We start from the raw sequence: 17,516 nt of genomic DNA, 5'->3' as shown, positions 1-17,516 counted from the left end.
AATTAGGGTTAGGGTTTTTTGAAGGTGAGTTTTGCTTATTATGATCAATTTTAACCCAAATACCCTGATTGATAGGCTGATATCGGATATGCTTGTTATCAGCAAAGAAAGATTGTTTCGACTGGGATTGGTTGTTCGATGCTTTTGGTGTAAAAGGGGATGTCGGTATGTTTGACATGATAAAAGAGTATTTCGATTTAAATCAAAAGATAAACAGAGAAGGTGCTATTAATAAGGTTCCTGAACAAACCAAAGAGAAAGCAAAAAAATCTAACAACAGAAATAGAAACGCATGTCACAGTAATGGTGGATCTGAATCTAAAAACAAGCCGATTACTAAGGAGGAAAAGATTAATCAGAATTCAATAAGAGAAACCGTTCTAATAATCAAGAAATGCAAGATCGATTTTTTTTTTTTTTTAATCAAAGGCACACTTTGGATCTTCAAGATCTTCATCTAGAGGTTTCGAATTTCAGATCTAACCTGAGAGTTGTTGCGGTCTTAAGATCTTCATCTAGAACCTTGTGATAAATTAAACCTTAACATGTACTTCGTAATTCGGGTACTAGCAGATTCCACGAAAAATGATAGATCTACCTTGTGACAGATGGATCCGGCATCAAATCGGCATGCCGTGAAATTTAATGCTGTTAGTTATGATCGACCAACGGTGATGACGTAGTAGTGTAGTTTTGTATTGATATTAGTAATTAAGAGAAAATGATGTTGGTATCAATCAAATAAATTTTTTGGTAGGGGCCTTTCTCCCACTTATTTTGGCATATGCACAATTCCCTTTCTTGACTCTTAAATGATTATGTATGTCCTCAAATGTTTATATACTAATAATAAATGTGTATTTATCACAAATATGAGTAGACAATCCTAACATCATGTTGTGTATTGATGAAATCAAACGTTTAAAAAACTGATAAAGGTACCGTGCTCTGTCAAGTATTGATTTTGCCGAATTAGCAGAGCAATAAAAGTTCAAAAAACATGTGATGATTCGTGTTGAATCATAAAGAAGAGTATACTCTCGATTCCATTGGCTATATTGGATGACAAAACTCAAGATTTTTCTGCCTCGTCTCATTAATCAAACCATAATTGAAGCCCAATTAAGACTAATGAAATCTTGAATATCATCAACTATTGGTATTTTTTTGAGCTACAAACCTCAACTATTGTAACGAGCTTCACGCTTACGTATGGGATCAAAACTCATTTTTTTTGTTTTTAGGTGTTTAATGTTTTCCTTGTATTCCTTTCTTGTGACCGAGCTTGTCTCCGTCATTGTATCTTGTTTTGACTCTTCGTTGGTTTGATGAAGACGTCTCTTTCAATACATATCAATCCTTTTTTCGCAAAAAAAAAAAAAAAAAAAAGTAGCTTGAAAGTGGTAGTGGCCGGGGTGATTGTGGTGGTGTTGAAACTGATGATGATTGAACATGGGAATCTGCAAATACAAGCAGGCTGTTAAAACACTGCAAACTTTATTCCAAAATTTCCTCTTTTTCAACAATAGTAGTAGTATATACAATATACAAATACAAATAAACTGTACTATACAATGTACACGTGTGTGTGTTTTTAGTGTGTGTATTATTATGTTTTCTTGGTCCCACCAAATGCACCATCCCAGGTGTCAACTTTCATCTCCCATTTTCATCACCATCTTAATTCTTTCATACTCGCTTACAAAAAGTTCAAACTCACACCTTTATCATCTGCCATTACTCTTTCTTCCTCTCTCTGTTTCAGTTCCACCACCATTACTGAATTCCACAATCTTTAATAGCTTCCACATCATAAATTTAACTACTTTTTTGTGTATAATAAGTGGGCTGTTGTTTAATCGATCTGGGGTCTCTTTTTTTGGTCTGTTTAAGATACCCTTTTATCTCTTTTTTGTATGTGTTTATCCATAAACCATAAAGCTTCTATCTTTTTAACATCAAGTCTTATAGTTTTGCTTAAAGTTTCATCAGGCTATTGTTTTTTCACATAAAGATTGTAACTTTAAGATACCCACATTGAATTAAGATTCAATTTCTGCGAAATTTGGAAAATAATCTTTGCATGTTCATCATTCATGTCAGATATTTCCACAACTTGACTTTTAAAGTTCTGAAATATTCAATCTTGGTGACTACAATCTTCAATCATTTAGACCTAATAGGCTAATAATCATGTCATATTAGATCAATAAAGGAAAGGAAAACAAATTTTGACTTTGCTCAGTTGGACATCTTGAGAGCTGAAAAGTCAAAATTGGAAGTTATTTTGACTTTCTTTACTGCATTTCTTGTATGATATCATCACAAGGCTTTGATATAAGGTATGCATTTGTTTGTATATATCCTTGTATTTTGTGAATCTATTTAAGTTAAATTTTGTCTTATTTAATATCAACCTCTTTTTAATAGATAAAAAACTGATGAATGTGATCAGTGTACAAAATTCAATGCACAACGTACATTTTTTTTAGAGTCACTTATACCAATTCATGATGGTCATAAATCATTGCCCATCTAAAATTTGTACAAATGATTGAAGTTTTGATTCTTGAAAGTAAAGTAACAATCCATTTGCAAAACAGAGTATGTTTATTATTTTATATTTCAAAAGAAAAAAATGTGACATTTCTTTTTATGCATGATTTAATATAATTGTTTGTCAGTGATTATGAGTTAATTATTTAATATATATATATATATATATATATATATATATATATAATTCATAATCACTGGACAAACAATTATATTAAATCATGCATAAAATGAATATATATATATATATATATATATATATATATATATATATATATATATATATATATATATATATATATATAATTGTTTGTACATATGAAAAGGGAAGTAAGTTTAAATAGAGAAGGGAGGTGATTCGTACACCACCTTATTTTGGCCATACACCACCAAAACAATTATTTGGACATTTTTACCCTTCATTTTATTCACCAACTCCCCTTAACTTCTCAAAGAAAGGGTAGAAATGTCCAAATAATTGTTTTGGTGGTGTATGGCAAAAATAAGGTGGTGTACGGATCAACTCCCAATAGAAAAGGTTATTATTGACTTAAAATAAGGAAGCTACTATCTGAGTCCCATTATTGATGTTTATCTTACTATATGTGTTTGTTTATAACAAAATTTTGTGCTTATAGATTAAATGTAACATTGATAAATTATAAATTATTGATATTCATATTTTGATATATACTCGTATTTGTTTAGAGTCTCAGTTTCTTTTGTATTTATTCTTAACAGTCATTGCAGTTGTTCTCCTGATACGCTACAATGATCATGAAGTTGAAAAAATGTGACTTTATAATGGCGAAAAGACTAAAACGACGTTTTGATCAACATAATAACGATAGATCAGGTTGCATGTCAGGAATCATAAGCGTATTTGATTTCCGACATGGCAGAATTACAAGACGAATGCTTGAGGATCATAGCCCACAATTGACTGAAAGTAGTATAGGTAGTTATCTTGCTCCAATTCTTTAGTTGTATAACATGAATTTTTGGTTGCAAATCTGCTGGTTCATTAATTCGAGCCTGTTTCGATTTCTCTTACTGGAACTTAAACTTGGTGCACCATGTGACATGGTGAAATGGTTTGCAGGGGCGGAACATTTAAGGGACAAAAGCGGTATCCGCCCCCCCTCGATTTCGGGAAAAAAAAATTTACACTAAAAAAAAAAAATTTACGAAAAAATAAGGTTTTTTTTAGTGTTTACCTCCCTTCGATTAGTTTCTTACCCTCTTCAATTAGTTTCGCCCCCTCTCGAGTCGGGGTCAAGTTCCGCCACTGATGGTTTGGGTAATAAGTTGTACAGGGTTTGGAAATGGGTTCAGTAAAGATGACTAGCTTTTTAGTGTGATTCAATATGTGTGGAGTCAGGTTGACCAACAAATATTATATTGTATTTCATATATAGTAATTTATTAAATATGCTATATGTTTTTACATATAAATCCATTATACATATATAAATTTGTAAACTTTATGCATTTGAAATAAAACTTGGGCGAATTTCGGATTGTTAACCCATTCGTTCTGTTTCAAAACCGTAACTCTTTAAGGTTTATCTTTTAATCTGTCTGAGATGAATGGAGAATCCATATCAACAAATTTCTGCATAAATGGCCAAACGGTTCAACTGCGTGCCTCCTCTATATACTAGGTTCAGACATGTTATTGAATAAAAAAAAAAAAATCGAACTTTTTTACGTTTGACAAACTTGGTATTGGCGTTGGAGAGCTATTACGAACATGCTAGGGTGTGGCTTAGCCATCTAGCTTTGTAAAGTGCACCAGGATCGAAAACATGAACCATGGCTCACTACAATCTTGGTTTTTCGCAGGTCCTTCTTGTTCCTCATCTGAAGTAACCTCACTCATGGATTTAAAAGAACTGCATCAACATAACGATTCGTCAAAAAATAAGGAAAGTGAAACCACACGTACAAGAGTAAAGGAACTTATGGAAGAGGATATGCATTGTGATCAAACGGGTGATCACGAAGATTGTGATTTTAAAGATTTCGTTAACAAGATTCTAGTAATTCATCAAATAAATGAAGAACAAAATCCAAAGTCACTCGAAAGATCAAACTCGTTAGACCATAAAAGAAACAATCCAAGCTCAGAAGACCCGCTCAAAGGGAAAAATGGAAACTTTTTTAAAAGGAGGAGCAAGTCGCACGAATGCTTATCGTTAAACGACAATAGTACTCCTTTACCTTCAAATACAACCAACGAATTTCATCACGAAAGAAGTGTTTCGAATTTTTCATTCATGGAAATCAAGAAAAAACTCAAAAATGCTATTCGAAGATCTCCAAAATATTCAGAATGTCAAGAGAAACTTGTTGTTGACAAAAATAGTGGATGGAGTTCACCAAATACAAACCATTTTTATTCCGAAAGATTTTCTAAAATTTCTAACGGGTTTATCGAAAAGGACGAGGTTTCAAGATTATGCAAGTCAGAAAGAAAATCTAGCGTTGAATTTGGAGATAGGAGTGATAGAATATCTAACATCTATGTGGACGCAAAGAAACATTTATCCGAGATGCTTAACAATGGAGATGAAGAAACGGAGTTAACGGTGTTGAGTCATTCAAGAAGTCTAGGAAAGCTTCTATCTTTTCCAAATTACAAGTACTCACCTCGTAAAAATTCATTGATGGTCGATGAAAGTCAACCGTTAGTGAAGGGTGACAATCGTCAAGAATCAGAAACTTCAGATGATGTTCATCAGGCTGAAGGTACCATTAGTAACAATTTAGCTTAATTTTATCAGTTTGAGCTAAAGAGTCCCTTGAATAGCTATTTACTACTCCGTACTAGATATAATTAATACAGTAACAATTATGAAGTTAACCTTAATTTGAAATTCAAAATATCACTATATCAGTTTGACTTAAAAGTCAAAACTATCAAAATTTGAACTAAACTGAATATCTAGAAATAGGAACATAATGTTGACAAATTCATATTGGTTTGACTATATGCAGGTATTATACAGATCATCGAAGCACACTCATCAGAAAAGAATGAAGCTTTTAATGCAACGGTAAAAAAAAAAAAAAAATTCTTAAGCAGCAGCTTTATTGCTTATTTCAGCTTTGTCTTTTGAAAATTAAACCAAATATCCTTTTTGCTATAAAGGATTTTACTGATTACTGAAGATGAGTTACCTTGTTCTCCAATAGCATCTCCTTCATCAAGTTCACTTACTATTAGTAGAAAGATCGAAGAAATTGAGAGTACCTTAGACGATAAAAATGGCAAACCAAGTCCTGTATCTGTTCTCGAGCCGTTGTACTCAGATGATGATATTAGCCCTGCTAGAACCATTTCTCGATCTAGTAAGTCTTCCTGTTTTGTTGCTTCATTGTAATTAGAGGCAGATCTATAAGACTTGCGTCAAAAGTGAAAGCTGACGCCCCTAAATCTGAGTTGGCATGTGAGGTGGCATAAAATTTGACGCCTTGACGCCCATGACGCAAGTGGCGGAAATAGCATAGGGCAAGGGGGCAGATGCCCCCAGTCGATTTGCAATTTTTAGTGTAAAAATTTTGGGTTTTTCGATTTTGCTCCCGGTGGATTTTTTTTTTTTTTTTTGGCTCAAAACCTCCACCTTTTGCCCCAAAACCTCAATCTTTTGCCCCAAAACCTCTATATTTTACCCTAAAACCTTCATATTTTGCCTAAAAACCTCCACATTTTGCTCAAAAATCACCATATTTTTTCCTCAAAACCTCCATAATTTACCTAAAAAAAGTTGCTAAGCTTTAAAAAAAATTTCGCCCCCGATGAATTTTTTTTCTTTCTGTTTTCGCCACTGCTTGACGCGGCGTTAGATCTGACGCCCACGGGGCGTCAGTCACGCCTCTAACGGAAAAAAGGTGAGCGTTAGTGTTTTTTTTTTTTCAGCCAATCAGAATGCACCAAATACTTTTGTGTATTATTAATTTATTTATTTTATGCCAACTTTCAATCTTATTTTACCACATCATCCAAAATCTTTTTACTCACTCAATTTAACACTTGCCACTAACACTCGCCACTGTTTAACTTCATTGCCACGTCACAGTCACTACACGTCACCGTTAGTGTTATGGTCTAACGGGGCAGCTGCCCCCTTAAGGGTACTAGTTGATGGATTTCAATACATAAACAAAGTCACAAACCCATTTTGTTACATATAAATTCGTGTGTATATGTATATATAAAGCGGAAGCAATTTCAAGTTTATGCATGTAAAGTTTAACCCTTTTAAATTTGAAATCCATTAAAGATCTAGTCTTGAAAATACACTTAAATGTAAATAGAGCTAGTTAGATGTTTATACCTACTCAAAAATGGAGGTGAAGAACTAGGATGAAGAAGATGATGTAGATGAAGAAAACTTCTAACTTGAAGCCTCAAATCTTTGATACCCACAAGCAATAATCAACACCCAAGACTTGGTTAGGATTTTAGACACTTAATTACTTGCAAAAATCAACCAAGAAAAGGAGAGGAAATTGCAAGTATTATTTTCAAAATGCTAGAGTCAAAGAGTGTGTTAAAAGTTGCACCAATGCATGTGTATTAGTCATAATTATATGGAGTAATCAAGGAAGGGTGGTTGGCACCTAGGAGCCTTCAAAAAAATGGCCCCCCACCCCTTCCATTTATTTTATATTTTATTACATACTTATAAAACATACATGCATTTAGTTGTAAGTATTTTATTTTATAAGCCTTTTATAAAATAAAATGCAACACACATATGTTACATACACTTTATATTATTTATAACCTATATAAATAATATACAACATGTAGTAACTTATAATTATCCAAATAATTATATCTAGCATTTATTTTAGAAAACCAATTTCTAAAATTCAAGTGTCGTGTATTTGCTTTAATGATCCGATTGTCAAAACAAATACATAAAGTGTTGATAGCTTGTTATTGGGTATGACCCGACTTGGATCACAACATGTAAGCCACATTAATTTATTATGTCTCTCGGGCACAAGAAAATCCTTCAATCTCCCACTTGCACGAGAAACATAAGGAATTAATGCAAGTGACAGATACCACCTAACGACCGTCCATCACCCCCAACATGTTATGACTTAGTGCCATTCAATAACATCATCCCTTTCGAGTTTCCATTTCGAATATGATTTAGGTGAATCTTTCAATATATCCTTTTGCCCTAGATGTCATGTTAAATCCAAGAGACATAGAATGATCACTCTCTTATAGATTTAACTTTGTCAGGCCTTAGACATCTGACTCTCAACGAATAAGAGGGACAAATTCCATCTTGACTACATACGTCCTAGACATTACACTTCGTACCATACCTGAAACCTCCCTTATGTACTACCATGTTTCAGAATAGCGAAGGAAAGAATCAAGGCACAATATTCGGTGAATATCTGAACCCAATATGTGTCTCAGGTCAGAGGATATAATGATATTCTCCTTTACTCAAGATTACATGTGATCAACCACAAAGGTTCCATATAGTAATCTTGAGAGCGGGTCTTCCAATATTTGTGTCCCACAAATATCTATGAACCTTGGTTGCAACCTTGCCCTACATTCACCATTTGAATGTTAACCAATCCAAGTTCATAATAGTCTAGACCTCACACTTGTTCCCACAAATGTGATCAACTACGGAATTTAGAATAATAATTTATTCATGGATAAAATATGCTAAATTGGAACATGACTCATAATTTAAATTAATACCATAATTATATTAATGAGTTTGAACCAATTCGTTCCGTTACAATACATAAAGTAGATCAATTCCAATCACTAGAATGTCGAAGCCCTAATGCACAAACATGTCCCTCATGTTTTGGCCCATGTAAAAGCTTCGTGAGTGGATCCGCAACATTTTGATCTGTGTGAACTTTGTGAATACATATCTTTCCCTTTTCAACCTCATCCCTAATGTAGTTGAATCTCCGCTCAATGTGACGAGTCTTTTGATGAGCACGAGGTTCCTTGATTTGAGCAATCGCACCCTCGTTGTCACAAAAGATCTCAAGAGGGTCCTGAATGGAAGGGACCACTCCTAAGTCGTCGATGAATTTCTTCATCCATGCAGCTTCCTGAGCTGCCAATGAGGCGGCAATGTACTCCGACTCTGTAGTGGATAACGCAACAACTTCCTGTTTCGCACTCTTCCAAGAGACCGCACCACCATTTAACATGAATACATAACCGGATTGTGACCGAGAGTCATCTCGATCAGTTTGGAAACTCGCGTCCACGTAACCTTTTACAACGAGTTCCTCCTCACCAGACCCATATATTAGAAACATATCCTTAGTCCTTCTAAGGTATTTCAATATACATTTAACCGCAGTCCAATGACTATTTCCTGGGTTATTCTGGTATCTACTTGTCAAGCTTAGAGCGCATGACACATCCGGTCTAGTACATATCATTGCATACATGATAGACCCAATAGCAGATGCGTATGGGACTTTCTTCATTCTCTCTTGTTCATCTTTCGTGGTAGGACACTGAGATGAACTGAGAACGGTTCCTCTTTGAATAGGTACCAAACCTTTCTTAGAGTTTTCCATCTTGAACCTTTTCAAGACCTTATCAATGTATGTACTTTGACTTAAGCCTATCAATCTCTTGGATCTATTCCTATAGATTCCAATCCCCAATATATATTGTGCTTCTCCAAGATCCTTAATGGAGAAGCAACTTTTTAACCAAGTTTTGACCTCTTGCATTGTGGTTATATCATTCCCAAATAATAATACGTCATCCACATATAGCACAAGGAACATTATGGAGCTCCCACTAGCCTTCTTGTATACACAAGCTTCATCACCATTTTTAATAAAGCCAAATTTCTTTGCCTCTTCATTAAAACGATGATTCCACATTCTCGATGCTTGTTTCAACCCATAGATTGATTTCTTTAACTTGCATACTTTTTTAGGATTTTTCGGATCGACAAAACCTTCGGGCTGTGCCATATAGACATCTTCCTCAAGATATCCATTTAGGAAAGCGGTTTTGACATCCATTTGCCAAATTTCGTAATCATAATGAGCAGCGATGGCAAATAATATCCTAATAGACTTTAGCATTGCCACAGGCGAGAAGGTCTCATCATAGTCAACCCCTTGAGTTTGAGTGAAACCCTTTGCTACAAGTCTAGCTTTGTATGTATCCAAGTTTCCATGTATGTCGGTTTTCATCTTGAAAATCCACTTGCAATCAACTAGCTTAGAGCTAGGAGGTTGCTCAACAAGTTCCCAAACTTGGTTTTCATACATGGATTGCATCTCGGCGTTCATGGCTTCCTGCCATTTATCTTTATCTATCCTTGATAAAGCATCTTTGTAGTTTGTCGGTTCATCCAAATCAACCGTATAGCAACCATCCACGAGAAACCCATATCTCTCGGGAGGATTACTAATCCTACTAGATCTTCGAACGTCTTGTGTACCTTGATCATCCACTTGATCATTTTCAGCATCCTCATGTTGAGTGCTAGTGTCAACCAATTGTGTATCATCGGCTTGATCTTGTACCTCTACAAGATCTATTTTTCTTTCACCATCACCTTCCATAAGGAACTTGGTTTCAAGGAATTCCGCTTTCCGAGCTACAAATACCGTTTGCTCGGATGGATCATAGAAGTAATATCCCATGTCATCTTTGGGATATCCTATGAAGATACACTTTGTGGATCGAGCATGTAGCTTATTTGCTACATAACGCTTAGGATAAGCTTCACATCCCCATACTTTCAAGTATGAAAGAGAAGGAGGTTTTCCAAACCACATCTCATGAGGAGTTCGTTCCACTTTCTTGGTTGGGGCCATATTTAAAATACGAGCCGCGGAGCTTAGACAATAACCCCAAAATGATAGAGGTAACGAGCTTCTAGCCATCATAGATCGAACCATATCCATTAGGGTTCGGTTCCTCCTTTCGGATACTCCATTAAGTTGGGGTGTTCCGGGTGGAGTAAGTTGTGAGATGATCCCACAACTCCTAAGATGATCTTGGAAGGCATCGCTTAGGTATTCACCTCCTCTATCGGTACGAAGTACCTTGATTGTCCTATTGAGTTGATTTTGTACTTCGTTTTGATATTCTTTGAATGCTTTAAACGTTTCGTCCTTGTGTCTTAGTAAATAGACATATCCGAAACGACTAAAGTCATCAATGAAAGTAACAAAGTATCTTTCACCATTCCTAGTTATGGGTTTAAAGGGTCCACATACATCCGAATGTATTAAACCCAATAAATCTTTAGCCCTTTCATGAGTGCCTTTGAAAGGTGCTTTAGTCATCTTGCCTTGTAAACAAGATTCACATACATCAAACGAATCCATTTCATTTGATTTCAAAAGTCCATTCCTTTGAAGTGTATGCATTCGGTTCTTGTTTATATGTCCAAGGCGACAATGCCATAAATAGGAATCACTCAAATCCCTTTTGAGTTTCTTGGTGCTAGTATGGTATATTGAGCTATTAGATGATGCATCATCATGAACCAATTCATAAATTCCATTTGAAGGCGTAGCCTTGAAATAGAATATATCATCTTTAGAAAAATGGATATCATTATCAATAAAATTAACATTGAAACCACATTGTCTTAAGCGAGAAATAGAAATAATGTTTCGACATAAATCCGGTGCATACAAAACATTTTCTAAAATAAGCTCCAATCCACTTGGAAGCTTCAAAACAAATTCTCCTTGAGCTTTAACATGCACCTTTGCACCATTGCCCATATAGAGACTTGATGTTCCCGCTTTATGATCACTTCTTTTGAACCCCTGCAAAGAATTGCAAATATGAGTTCCACATCCCGTGTCTAATACCCATGTATTAGAAGAAGTAATACTAAGCTCTATATATACCATATATATATTACCTGAGGTTTGCCCTGCATCCCTCTTGTCCTTCAACTCTTTAAGATAGACCGGACAGTTTCGTTTCCAATGACCCATCTCACCGCAACCGAAACATGGGTCTTCCTTGGGGTTTGCCTTCTCGGCTACCTTTTGCTTCTTGGCCTTGTTGATGGTTGGGGTAACCATCTTCCCCTTCCCTTTGCCTTGATGGACGGGTCCTTTTCTCTTAGCCACCTTTGGCTTAGAGGTGTTACCTTTAGACCCACCTTGATCGATTGCTAACACGGGTAAAGCTCTTTTACCCATGCTTGTTTCCGCCGTCCTAAGCATACCATGAAGCTCACCTATGCTCTTATCCATCCCATTCATGTTGTAATTAATTACAAATTGATCAAACCTCTTTGATAGGGAGTTAAGGATAAGATCGGTGGCTAACTCATTAGATATGTTAAGGTTGAGACGGTTAGCACGATCGATAAGGCTTTTCATCTTAAGTACATAAGATGAAACCGATTGGGATTCGTCCATACGACAAGCATGAAGCGCCCGAACCGTTTCGAAACGCTCAACACGTGCTTGTTGGAGAAACATCTCCTTCAATTGTGTTATCATGTCGTAAGCGCTATGATGCTCGAAATCCTTTTGGAGTTCGGGTATCATAGTCCCAAGCATTAAGCATGAGACTTGAAGGGAGTCGTGGCAATACTTATCGTAAGAGGCCATTGCCTCCACATCACTCTCATTCGGTTGGTCGGGAATGGGGTCCTCAATCACATACATTTTATCCTCTTGTTTGAGGAGAATCCGAAGATTGCGGAACCAATCCATAAAATTTGTATGGTTGAGTTTGTCTTTCTCGAGGAGAGACCGTAACGATAGGTTGTTAAAGTTAAGTGGTGCGTTGTTCATGTTGTTGTTGTTATTAGCGGCCATCTACAAAATTCAACAAAGTTCTTTTAAGTATCGATTTGGATTTAATAAACAATACCCTTTTAATTTGTTTTATTAAATATTAGAATCCAACGGTAAATCAAATTTCGGTTAGGTGACCTTTATCCCGTCATTTGATTTAGCTAGGTAGTCATAATGACAATTGCAATCCTTTTGCAACTTCTAAGTTATGGGATCATGCAATCCTTTTGCATGGCATATTAATCCCATCAACGCCTATTTGTTCCTCATGCTTCGGTGACCCTAAGTTCATGATTCCCAAATCAAGTCGTCCTACTTGTGTAGACATGTAGACTTAACATACAAGTGGTTAGGTGACCTTTATCCCACAAGCATGCAAAGTGTACTTTATTCATATTAGTTCACTCATGACGGTTAGGTGACCTTTATCCCATCATGAGATTCCTAATATGTCTAAGTGTTTCCACAAAAGGATGGCGTTTAACTTGTTTATCTTGTATTAGTAAAGGGATTTTAGGTTTTCTACATTCTAGTTTAGAAAACAAAGTGCTATACACCAACATGCATTTGGTGTGTAGTATGTTTATGAAAAACCCATTTTCATGTGCCTTTTAGTAACCAATTACTAGTTTTAACCATTTCATTACCTTTTTAAATAAACCATTTTATTCAAGTCTAATAACCAATTATTAGTGTCATTTTGTTATGTTTTATTATAACCATTTTATAATGTATTATGCAAGTGTAATCATGTGATGATCTTGTAGCAACCAAACATACAAACATACACAAACATGCATAGCAAAGTGTTCACAATCAAGAGCCATTTTGGTAGACATTTGTTTAGCCAATAAACAAATGTCACCTAAGGGGTTAAACCAAAGTAAGAGATTTTACCAAAATCTCCCACTTAATCTTGTAATCTTCAAAACTTCATCTTGTAATCTTCTTCATGAATCTTCACTTTCATTTTACAAAATCATATCCTAATACAATTTTTCTAGAAAATGAAATAACAACCTATTCTATTTTACAAACCAAAATAGAACAAATTACATACAAAATACAAGATTAATTACAACTTTTACAAACCAAAATTACAAAATAATTACAAGCCATATGAATGAATATTACACCCATGAATAATCACCAAATCAATCAACCAAACAAACACATGGCCTAGGCTCGATTGTGAACAACAACATAACATCAAACATGGCCAAAACTTGAAATCCCAAACCCATTTTTGGGACCAAATATTTCGGCCATCACCATACACCCACCAAAACTCAATATTTTTACATTCTACTTTCATGCATGTTGGTAGATTGTAAAGAAAGTGAGTTTACTAGCCAAAAACAAGAAGCATATTAACAAGACTTTGGCTCTAGATACCATTGATGGATTTCAATACATAAACAAAGTCACAAACCCATTTTGTTACATATAAATTCGTGTGTATATGTATATATAAAGCGGAAGCAATTTCAAGTTTATGCATGTAAAGTTTAACCCTTTTAAATTTGAAATCCATTAAAGATCTAGTCTTGAAAATACACTTAAATGTAAATAGAGCTAGTTAGATGTTTATACCTACTCAAAAATGGAGGTGAAGAACTAGGATGAAGAAGATGATGTAGATGAAGAAAACTTCTAACTTGAAGCCTCAAATCTTTGATACCCACAAGCAATAATCAACACCCAAGACTTGGTTAGGATTTTAGACACTTAATTACTTGCAAAAATCAACCAAGAAAAGGAGAGGAAATTGCAAGTATTATTTTCAAAATGCTAGAGTCAAAGAGTGTGTTAAAAGTTGCACCAATGCATGTGTATTAGTCATAATTATATGGAGTAATCAAGGAAGGGTGGTTGGCACCTAGGAGCCTTCAAAAAAATGGCCCCCCACCCCTTCCATTTATTTTATATTTTATTACATACTTATAAAACATACATGCATTTAGTTGTAAGTATTTTATTTTATAAGCCTTTTATAAAATAAAATGCAACACACATATGTTACATACACTTTATATTATTTATAACCTATATAAATAATATACAACATGTAGTAACTTATAATTATCCAAATAATTATATCTAGCATTTATTTTAGAAAACCAATTTCTAAAATTCAAGTGTCGTGTATTTGCTTTAATGATCCGATTGTCAAAACAAATACATAAAGTGTTGATAGCTTGTTATTGGGTATGACCCGACTTGGATCACAACATGTAAGCCACATTAATTTATTATGTCTCTCGGGCACAAGAAAATCCTTCACTAGTGACATACAAAAGTTATTGCCCCCTCAAATATAACTAAATTTTATGTAATATACAAACATTATAGGTGAATCTTCAGTTCAACCGCTACGTATCCGTTTTGAAGAAGAAACGTGTAATCTAAATCACATTGAGAGTGAGGAATCTGTATATGAATACGTTGAAGCTTTGTTTCTTGCGTCGGATCTCAATTGGGATGAATTTGAAAAAAAGTGGCTTTCTTCAACCCAAATACTCGATTCATCTTTATACAGTGAAATTCAACTCTTTTCGAGTCGGCCCACTCATGACCAACGACTCTTATTTGATACTACTAACGAAATCTTGAATGAGGTTTGTGATCATTCGTTTGGTTTGTTTCCCAAGTTATCGTATTTTAAACCAAATATCAGTCCTTTTTCGAAGGGAATGAGCATTATAAACGAGGTGTGGGAAAGAATCGAGTCACGCTTTAACTGCCATTATCGTATCTCGTTAGATCAACTAATAAAGAAAGATTTTGAAGTATTGAGTTCTTGGACTGATCCTCATTCGGATACTCAAGATATAGTTATGGAAATGGAAGAATTGGTCTTTGATGATATGGTTTTGAGCTTACTGCAAGATTAATTAGCATTAAAATAGTAGATAACATTAAAGTTTTTATTATAAGAAGGTTTTCAAGTTTGAGACATGAATACAGTATAGGATGTTGTTTTTATGTTCTCTTGATATATTTGTTTGTAACTATGTAAATGAATCGCATAATGACTGATTTGTTTTTATTAGAATATGTTTTCCACAGGCGATATTGCTTATTTTTTTTGGTAGTAATTAAGACCGCAAATAACCCAGCACGATCGGGCCTTTATTGGGTGCATCATGCCCCCACCGTGCCCTAACACGGCGCCATCGGAGAAAATAGGTTCCGGCGTGATGGTTGGATCACCGGACGAGTTTGCAGGGTGATGGGGGTGAGACGAATTGGAGCAGGCCACGTGGGGAGGGCAACGGATATATATCCGTTAGAAATGAAAAATATATATTTTTTTCCTTTTATAAATATCACATTTCTATACAATTTTTACACACACTTCTTTCATTTCAATACTTCTAAAATATTTAAAATATTCTAAACTTCTCTAAAAAAAAAATGTCACAAATTTTGTTTAATGCTTTTGATATGTGGGATTCCGATGATCTTGAAGATTTGGAATTTTTACGAGCAATGGCCGAAGAAATTGATGCTGAAGAGGCCGAAGAACATGTTAACAACGAACGAGTTCCACGGTCTCGAACATACATTCATAGAGATCGTGAACAAGCAGGTGAAATGTTACGCAAACACTATTTTCATGAATCTCCAAAATATCACGATGTCACTTTAGAAGACGTTTTAGAATGAGTAAAGATTTATTCTTACGCATCATAAATGATATACTTGCTTACGATGTTCAACCTTTACCAAGACATTTTGAATTTTTTAAACCAAGAATTGATGCTCTTGGTCGACGAAGTTTTTCAATGATACAAAAGTGTACATCTGCGTTGCGTCAATTGGCATACGGTACAGCAGCGGACATGTTTGACGAATACCTACAAATATCCGAATGTACATCTATAGTATGTCTTGATATGTTTTGTAGATGTATTTTGGAACTTTATGTCGATGAATATTTGAGGAAACCAACGAGTAGCGATATAGCTCGTTTGTATAGCGCTCATGAAGAAAAGCATGGTTTTAAGGGAATGCTTGGAAGCATCGACTGCATGCATTGGCAGTGGAGGAATTGTCCAGTTGCTTGGAAAGGGCAATATACGAGTGGTCATCAAAAACACCCAACCATTATTCTTGAAGTCGTTGCTTCATATGATACGTGGATTTGGCATGCATTCTTTGGTGCTGCGGGTGCTAACAACGATGTTAATTTTTTGAATCAATCTTCGTTGTTCAATGACATCAAAAATGGAACTGCACCATTTGCACCATTTACTGTAAATGGTAATACTTACACAAACGGTTAGTATTTAGCTGATGACATTTACCCAGATTGGGCAACATTAATCAAGGCGTATTCGACCCCAACCGAAGAGCCCCGTATAAAATTTAAACGCTTCCAAGAAAGTGCACGTAAAGATGTTGAGAGAACATTCGGTGTTCTTCAGGGTAGATTTCATATTCTACAAATGGCTGGACGACCACAAAGTGTCAACAAGTTGAGACGAATATTATATTGTTGTGTGTTATTGCACAACATGATAGTTGAGGATAATGGCTTCAACATTTCATGGCTCGAGGAAGAATTACTTAACATTAGAGAAGCTAATCCTAACTATATAAGGAATCGATCTACAAGTCGTGATGTAAGAGATCAAGAAATACGAGATAGAAACATTCATGACCAACTCCGAGAAGATCTCACTCAACACATTTGGGACCTTCCACCAAACTTTAGAACTTTAAATGCTTAATTTAATTTCAGTTTGTTTTGTGTTTAGTTTAAGTAATTTGAATAATTTGTAAGCGTTATCTTTAATTTGAATAATTTGAATTATTTGTAATCGTATCTTTAATTTGAATAAATTTTAATCGTCATCTTTAATTTTATTCATAACTGAGCAAAGATGCTTTAAGAAAACTGAGATAATTTGACATAGCAAAGCAGCTTTAATTAAAGTTGTATGTAACAGAGATTCCTTGACTAAAGAGCAATGCATCAGAGACGCTTTAATTAAAGCTGATGAAGACAGAGATTCTTTGACATGAATCAGCTTTGCTTTATTTAAAGTTGTATATCAATAGCTGTATTCAACAAACGTGTTTATTGGCACAACTACCTACTACCTTCTACCTCTATAAATAGAAGCCCTTATTTCTCATCA

The 17,516-nt window shown here is 34.9% G+C and overlaps 2 protein-coding genes across 2 annotated transcripts; both read left to right on the top strand.

Annotated features, from left to right (window-relative positions):
• Positions 1-1,946: 1,946 nt before the first annotated feature.
• On the top strand, positions 1,947-15,389 carry LOC139864360 (uncharacterized). Its single transcript, XM_071852940.1, has 6 exons — positions 1,947-2,342; positions 3,298-3,514; positions 4,402-5,307; positions 5,557-5,615; positions 5,715-5,910; positions 14,722-15,389. Exons 2-6 carry the CDS (start codon positions 3,328-3,330, stop codon positions 15,261-15,263), a joined length of 1,890 nt encoding a protein of 629 aa, XP_071709041.1. The 5' UTR covers positions 1,947-2,342; positions 3,298-3,327; the 3' UTR covers positions 15,264-15,389.
• Positions 15,390-15,786: 397 nt separating this feature from the next.
• On the top strand, positions 15,787-17,105 carry LOC139864359 (uncharacterized). The gene is made up of 3 exons (XM_071852939.1): positions 15,787-15,968; positions 16,280-16,635; positions 16,684-17,105. Exons 1-3 carry the CDS (start codon positions 15,787-15,789, stop codon positions 17,103-17,105), a joined length of 960 nt encoding a protein of 319 aa, XP_071709040.1.
• The last annotated feature ends 411 nt before the right edge of the window (positions 17,106-17,516 follow it).

The sequence above is a fragment of the Rutidosis leptorrhynchoides genome, chromosome 8 (genome assembly GCF_046630445.1).
Source record: "Rutidosis leptorrhynchoides isolate AG116_Rl617_1_P2 chromosome 8, CSIRO_AGI_Rlap_v1, whole genome shotgun sequence".
NCBI classification, from domain to species: Eukaryota; Viridiplantae; Streptophyta; class Magnoliopsida; order Asterales; family Asteraceae; genus Rutidosis; species Rutidosis leptorrhynchoides.
The sequence above is the reverse complement of the archived record's forward strand: the minus strand, read 5'-3'. Positions and strand labels throughout refer to the sequence as shown.